At 35.0% G+C, this 7,941-nt stretch overlaps 1 protein-coding gene across 1 annotated transcript in view; it reads left to right on the forward strand.

The window, feature by feature from the left end:
* EYA4 (EYA transcriptional coactivator and phosphatase 4) overlaps positions 1 to 7,941 on the forward strand; it is a 102,422-nt gene that overhangs the window by 41,769 nt on the left and 52,712 nt on the right. Inside the window, exons 8-9 of the mRNA XM_007947381.2 lie at positions 4,151 to 4,284; positions 5,894 to 5,977. Of these exons, the coding sequence (XP_007945572.2) occupies positions 4,151 to 4,284; positions 5,894 to 5,977 (218 nt within the window). The remainder of the gene's footprint in view (positions 1 to 4,150; positions 4,285 to 5,893; positions 5,978 to 7,941) is intronic.

Raw genomic sequence — 7,941 nt, forward strand, 5'->3', positions numbered from 1 at the left:
ATTGTACTTCAGTACAGATCTTTTTGATGGTGAATGTGATACCATTCCTCTTCAGTTTGTCATTCCTGACATAAGTAGACTATGTGATTGTCTGATTCAGGATGACCAATACCAGTTCATTTCAGTTCACTAATGCCTAACATATCAATCTTTATGTGCCCCATTTCATATTTGACAACACCAATTTTTCTTAGATTCACACTTCATACATCCCATGTTCTTATTATTAATGGATATTTGCAGCTGTTTCCATTTTGAATTGTGCCACCTCAGCAAATGAAGGTCCGGAAAGCTTTAGTCCATCTACATCATTAAGGTCATCTTTGAGAAGGCAGCTCTCCTCCAGTCAAATTTTGAGTACCCTCCAACCTGACAGTCTCATCTTCCAGCACTGTATCATAAAATGTTTCACTGCTAGTCATAAGATTTTCATTGGCCAGTTTTTTTAGAAGTGGACTGCCATGTCTTTCTTCCTGGTCTGTCTTAGTCTTGAAGCTCCACTGAAACCTGTCCACTGTGGTGACTCTGCTGGTATTTGAAATACCAATGGCATAGCTTCTAGTACCACAGCAATATGCAAGCCACCACAGTGGTGGGTTGCACTAGCTTCTAGTAAGTTTGTACCATATAACTCTTTGAATTTGACTTGAGGGCTACATATTTAGAGAGTAAAGTGGTTCATAGATTGAAAACATTTACTAGAAATCCTCATTTTGGAAGACATAAATGAGTTATATTTAAAGAACCACTGCTAGGGGACATCAAGCTCAATTGGCATAAAATACTATACAAAACATTGTTCCACCTCCTACTTTGGCGAGTAGCGACTGGGATCTTAAAAGCTAGCATGGTGCCATCTAGATGCAATGATGGGTCTCTCCTCATCCAGAGCAAAGAAGAATGAAGAAAACCAAAATTCATGGAAACATTTAGCCCTAGCGACTGGTACACCATCCGATCTGCAGCCTCTATGACTATGAGACCGTAGAACTAGATGCTGCCTGGCTACCACTGTCATCTACTTGGAAGGGGATCTATGTAGGAGATCCTTGATAGAGAGGAAGAACAATGTGGAACAAAACGCAAAATCATTTGGAGAAAAAAAAAAAGGTGGGGGGGACCAGGTTGGCTGGTCTGATAGAGCCTGGTAGAACCACTGACACTATGGCCCCTAGCTGCCCTTCAGATCTGGAATTGAACCCACACCTGTGGTTTCCAGCCAAACAAGGATACAGTTGAACATTTACCTCAAGTAGATACACTCCTTGGAGAGAACAATTATGGGAGAAAGAAAGGCTACTTACGCACAGGGAGACAGCTCAGGGGGCAGGAGTGCATGGAGGGATGGACACAGGGAAGAGGTAACTGTGGGGAGGAAATGGGGAGGGGAGCTATTGCCTTGTGGTACACTGTGGTTAATGTCATGAGACAAAATATATGTGAACCGCTGTATGGAAAGTGAATTTGCTCTGTAAACCTTCACCCAAATCACAATTAAAAAAAAAAAAAAAAAAGAAGCACTGCTATTGAGTCAGGTGAGACTCCTAACGATTACTATTGGACGGAATAGAACTGCTCCATGGGGTTTCCAGGGTTATAGATCTTTACAGAAGTAGAGTGTCACATCTTTCTCCCACAGAATGGTAGGTGGGTTTGAACCACCAACTTTTCAGTTTGTGGCCAAGTCCTTTAATGACTGTACCACAAGGGCTCCTTGAATAAATTGTAATGTGTATATTTTACTTTCAAAATTTAATTGTGACTTAGTAGCAAAAAAATAAATAAAGTTTGCTCAGATAAATTACACAGGATAATTTTTTATTAGGCCTAGGTGATGTTTCATGTTCTTTCCAATAGAATAAAAAGATGATCTTTCTAAAATGCCTCATCATCAGTGGCTGCAGATTAAAATCTGAATTTCATTATATAATTAGAGGTTAGCGATGTAAGAGTAACTGTTAGAACATCTTAGAAAAACTATTACCTAAGTGTTATATAATTTGTTCAGATTTGTTTATTTAGAATAACTGCTTATCTGCTTTCAGGATTATTATAATTTAATTTTATAATGAGGCATGATGGTCATAACATTTTCATGTTTAAAAATGGTATAATTTGAATTTAGTGTAATTTGTCAACTATGTCTCCTAGAATTTTTTACCTTATAGTTATATAAGATTTAAATCAACAAAAATGTAAATAAAATTTATCCTTCTCAGTAATTCAAAAAAGGAGTTACTGTTATCCATATTTTAGTAAACAAGGAAAGTGAAATTCAGGGAGATTAGGTAAATTACTTAACATCATTCAGCAAGTCTAACTGCAACTTTCATTTATGATTCTATATTATACTGTTATCTTGGTTTATCTTAACAAACCCTCTCATAGGTTTGTCCATTGCTTAGTACTCTCTATCTTGTAAAATATACCATCATTAAAAATAAATAAATAAACCACTGCCATTGAGTAAATTCCAATGCATAGTGACCCTATAGGACAGAATAGAACTTCCCCATAGTGTTTCCAAGGCTATAAATCTTTACTGAAGCAGACTACTTCATCTTTCTCCCAGAGTGGCTAATGAGTTTGAACCACCAGCCTTTTGGTTAACAACCCAATGCTTTAACCACAGTAACACCAGAGCTCCTTATTCTATCATTAGCTTTACCAAAATTTTAAGTATCCATGGGACATGAAGAAGACAGCTGGATAAAAAGTCAGGAATTTAAGATGTGGCCTGGTTGTTGGATGTAGACGTATGGATCATCACATATATGGTCATCAACATGTGAGAGGGGTAGGTCACCCAGATTGTGTGAAATTAGAATGATCAAAGGGTAGAACTCTGTCAAATATAAGCACATAGGAATAAGAGGAGGAAAAGGAATCCATGTCTCCCAGACAGGAAAGGACTGCTGAGAGAGATTCTAGAACTAGAAGACTGCAAGGTATCCTGGCCAGATAATGGAAGGTAGGGGTGTTTGATGGGATCAAATGGAGCACAGAGGTCCAGGAAGACAGGGACAGAATCTATCTATTGCATTTATGAATTAGGCAGTTAGTGGAGACTGTTAGTAAGAACATTTTCATTAGAGATTTGGTAAACTAGAGCTAGATTACAACAAATTGAATATTGGGAAATGGAGACAAATTGCTATCCAGTATTGTCCCCACTGACCATGTGTAGCTATTGGGCACTTGTGATACAGCTCCTGGAGACTGAGGTCTCCTCTAATTGTAACTGTAGTTCAAAGACATGGTATGAAAAGAGAAAGTAAAATATCTCAGTGATAATTTTTATATTGATTACATGTTGAAATGATAATATTTTGGCTACACTGGCTTAATTAAAATATGACTAAAACTAATTCTACATGTTCCTTTTTACTTATTTAATGTGGTTACTAGAAAATTCTAAATTATTATATATAATGGGCACATTTCTGGTTCACATTATATTTCTGTTGGATCTGCCTTGAATTACTCTTTAAGAAGTTTGATTTAAAAAGAGAAGACAGAGAGCAAACAGTATCTAGATAGAAATGCAAGGTCAAGGAGGAGAAATTTTGAGGTAGCCTGTGGCTCCTGGAAAGCAAGACATTGAAGGAAAGATGAGAGAGGGTTTGACTAATGGAGCACAGTCCCTTGGGAAGTGGCTTTAGAGAGTCAAGTTTGCAGGTGGAGGGATGGGACTGATCTGGAAGAAGGCATCTTTTCCTCTGAGTTCTGACAGAAGGAGTTGAGAATAGACATAAAGGTAGATAAATGTGTAGGCAGTGTAGAGACAGGAAGTTGAAGGCATATGGAATATAAAAAACACCAGGTTTAATGCATTATGTAGATTAAAACTGGAAGGGATTTGTGTGACCTCAGAGGGTCACTGTAGCCCTTCAGGGGCTTTTGCTTCCACATCTGAAACTTGTGGAGTCAAAATAGGTTCTGTCACAAGTCCCTCTATTCAAACACTATATGAATTTTTAACTATAAATTTTTTGCTTGAGTTAAAATATTGTGTATTTGGATTATGAATCTTTTGTGTCATGAGGAAGTTTCTTTTTTATAGAATTTGTTAAAATAAATAATAATGAATAATATTTGATCTGAGAATAAAGTGCTGTTTTTTGACACAAGTTGTGGTTATTTATAGGAGAGTTTGATACAGTGCAGAGCCCCTCCACACCCATCAAAGACCTTGATGAGAGGACGTGTAGGAGTTCTGGGTCAAAGTCTAGGGGAAGAGGCCGGAAAAATAACCCCTCCCCGCCTCCCGACAGTGACCTGGAGGTAAGCCTGCTTGTCTTTAAATGCACAACATGACCTTTTATCTTATTGAGTAGTATGATCTATCCCTTATGGTTTTATAAAGTGCCAAACATAAAAAGAAAGATATATCATAAATTAAGTGTATTTACTGTACAGTAGATTTTTTACAACTCTGAAGTTTAATATTTCCTCCATTATATGGGACAAAATTTTAAATAATAATAATAATAACAAAAGTCAGACTGATTTACAAATTCTAGGCCTGAGATAACTGCATTTTTTAATCCAAATTGTCACACACAGGAATTTTAAAAATAAATTCATTGATTGTAAGAATGTTTTCTGATAAGCACTATTTTATTTCTATTTTATTTGGTAGAATGAAATTAATAGAAGAAATTTATATGGGTTGATGAATTTTAAAAGGTAAAATTAATCTGTTATGGAAAGGAAAAGTCATTTTCTTAAAATAGGAAAAAAAATCATTTGATATATATCTTGAAATTTCTAGATGTGTGACAATATGTCACTGTATGGCATTTTTTTTTCCAGTTGTAAGCTCTTCTGAGATATACTAAGAAGTTTGATTTTTATTGTAAAACATTAAGATAAACTATTCTTAACCATAATATGTTCTCACACTTATTATTTTATAAGTAAAATAATTGTTGTTGTTGTTGTTGTTATGTGCCGTCGAGTCAGCCCTGACTCATAGCGACCCCTCCTTGGGTTTCCGAGGCAGTATCACTACGGAAGTAGGATTGCCCAACCTTCCTTCCGAGGAGTGGCTGGTGGGTTTGAACCGCCAGCCTTCTGGTGAGCAGGCAAGTGTCTTAACCACTATGCTACCAGAGCTCCCAGTAAAATAATAGCAATAATAATTTTCCAGATTTATTAAAATAAAGAGACATTTTGTCTCTTTGTAAGAAGTAACATGCTTTACCTGAACAACAGTAGCAAATTCTAATGTCTTCAAGAAGCGGACAGGTGATATGAAGGAATAAAGCAGACTAGATATTGAGGAGACTGTGGGTTCCTGGGAGCATGTGCCTGTCCAAATGACCCACCCATCCCAGGCCCACATGCCACAACTTCCAGGTTCTCTGCTGCAGTCAGAACTCTGCAGTCAATGTGAAGTCTAATTTTGAAACGTTAATCGGAGTTAATCACAATCTTTCAAAACACTGTGGAGGCCAAACAACCCATCTCCTGGCTTAATCTAATCTGAGGGTCCACACTTTGCAATTTCTGTATCAGGAGTTGCTCATTGATTCTTTTAAATATAGATATTTTTTAATGCAATTTTTTGCAGTGCTAAATTTCATCAGCCTTTGAGCTTTAAAACTTTATGATACACAGAGTTTCAAGCACAGGTCTGTCATAAAGGTTGAGTATGTATTTTTTGGTATTAACTCCAAGTCTTTTAAGCTTATTATTATCATTCTTGCTTTCAGATTTTATAAGTGTTAAATTTGACAAATTTGGAAAAACTAAAAAAGTAGTAGAATATTTTTCTATAAAACAGTATCAAGATTATATCCAAATGAAGCAAGATACTTTCTGCTTATAAAGAGCTTTCTGTTTCCTTAAAATGTTGTAATATGTTCATACTTATCTTTTATGTCTTCAGCGTGTGTTTGTCTGGGATTTGGATGAAACAATCATTGTTTTTCACTCACTGCTCACGGGGTCTTATGCACAGAAGTATGGCAAGGTAAGGAATCAGATTGTAGTCCCAAAAATCATGTTAGAACTTTGTTTTCCCAACAAATCCAAGCGTCATTTAAAAATATCTTTAAATATTTTTATTGAAGTTTGTCAAATCTGCTCTTGATTATTTCCAGTGGCTCGTTGTTCTTTCATGTGAACTGGCAAATTTTATACAACTAATTAGAACTGGATTATTTTTTCTTTCTTCATAGTGACTGAGTTTTCTGCATCAAGACCAATATTCTTAATTCTCGCATCATTATTTTAGAAAACATTTTTCTAAATTTAAATGGACTTTAGAACATTATAAAATCATACATATGTTTCTGCTAAGGGTACTTTAAGAAATCATTTGACTTAATTTTTTGCACCAAATGTTACTCTAGAATGCCATTTGAAATAAGAAAATCCCTGTCTGACAACTCGTTTGGATTTATGAGTAAAAGTATGTTTCTGTAACTTGAATAAGCAGCGACCAGCAACTGGAGATAAAGCTTCCCGGACACACACAAATTCAGAGCTGGATGTACCATTACTTCTCTTCCTTTCTCATTTGTCATTGTTTTCATAGCTTCTTACAAAAGTGCTGTATTGTGTGAGTACTTTCCAAAATATTGATACCTTTACAATAGGAATTTTTGTTAAAAACATATTCTCAATATTCTAGTTGCTAAGGCCATTACTGTTTGTATCTTAGATTCTGGAGGACACGTAATCTAACTAAAGTCAATTCAGAACATGTTGACCTGCCTTCAATTACTGTATTCAGAGTTTGGTATTTCTGTATTCTAACTTTGATTCCTTTACATATCACACTTACTAAAGTGTTTTTCTGTGTCTTTATGGGTGTGAATTTATACATTATTTTATATCATTTTATGATAGTTCAGTATGAAGTTTTTAGCAATTATGTTAACATTTATCTTCACATAAACAATGAATTGTAATGATGAATTGCATCAAGTGTTTCTTCCTAAATTGTACTCTTGGTGAATCTACATTGACATTTGTTTTTTAGTGTGACAGATGGTGCTAAACAGATAGGACAGATAACAATTTTAACAACCCTTTCAAAGAAAGATTCTTAGGCACTTGATCACAATCACCATCATCTAAAACAGTGGTCTCCTACATGGTATGCATGTATATTCACTAATGATTTACAAGATGCTCCATTGGAATATGGACAGAAAATATCAGAATATACATATAATTATATAACGTTATATATAATAATATTTAATCTATACACCAAATGCATTTGAGTGTTAACTAGAAGGCTGGCGGTTCAAACCTACCAGCCACTCCTCAGCAGGAAGATTGGGCAATCTACTTCTGTAGTGTTACCACCTCAGAAACACAGGAGGGGTCACCATGAGTCGGATCTGACTCAACGTCAGTGAGTTTCGTTTTTTTCTTTTGTTTATTTTTAGATATAATATATAATTATAAATTTCTGTTTATATGTTTCATAATGCACACAACTTATAAAAACATGAATATGATTATAATTTAAAGTGTATATATAATTTATAAATAAACTATAGATAAATTTGGAGTGTACACTGAAAATTCCATCAGTATGCAATTTAAAACATTTCCAAACTAAAGCATTTCTTCTGAAATAACATTGGTTTACCAACGGTACACAGTAAATTCTGTTGAGCTGATTGTAATATTTTTGTGTGGCTAAGTTTTATATTAGATATATGCTTAACATAAACAATCTAACTTGAACACATAAATCCAAATAAATGTCACTTCAAAATAATCACTGTTAGAGACGCTACCTCAATATCCACATTGCTTCCATCATGCCAAATTAATGGTGGAACTCATCTTTTGGAATTACTTTTACATTTCTAACACATTTTCTACCTTCACTTCTTCAGCCTTTTGTGTTCATTTAGATTTTTGTAAATCATAGGCTCATTTGGACCCACGGAAATGAGTAAGATACATAGTAAA

The sequence above is a fragment of the Orycteropus afer genome, unplaced genomic scaffold (genome assembly GCF_000298275.1).
Source record: "Orycteropus afer afer isolate SDZICR_OR568_19922 unplaced genomic scaffold, OryAfe1.0 scaffold00182, whole genome shotgun sequence".
Taxonomy (NCBI): Eukaryota; Metazoa; Chordata; class Mammalia; order Tubulidentata; family Orycteropodidae; genus Orycteropus; species Orycteropus afer.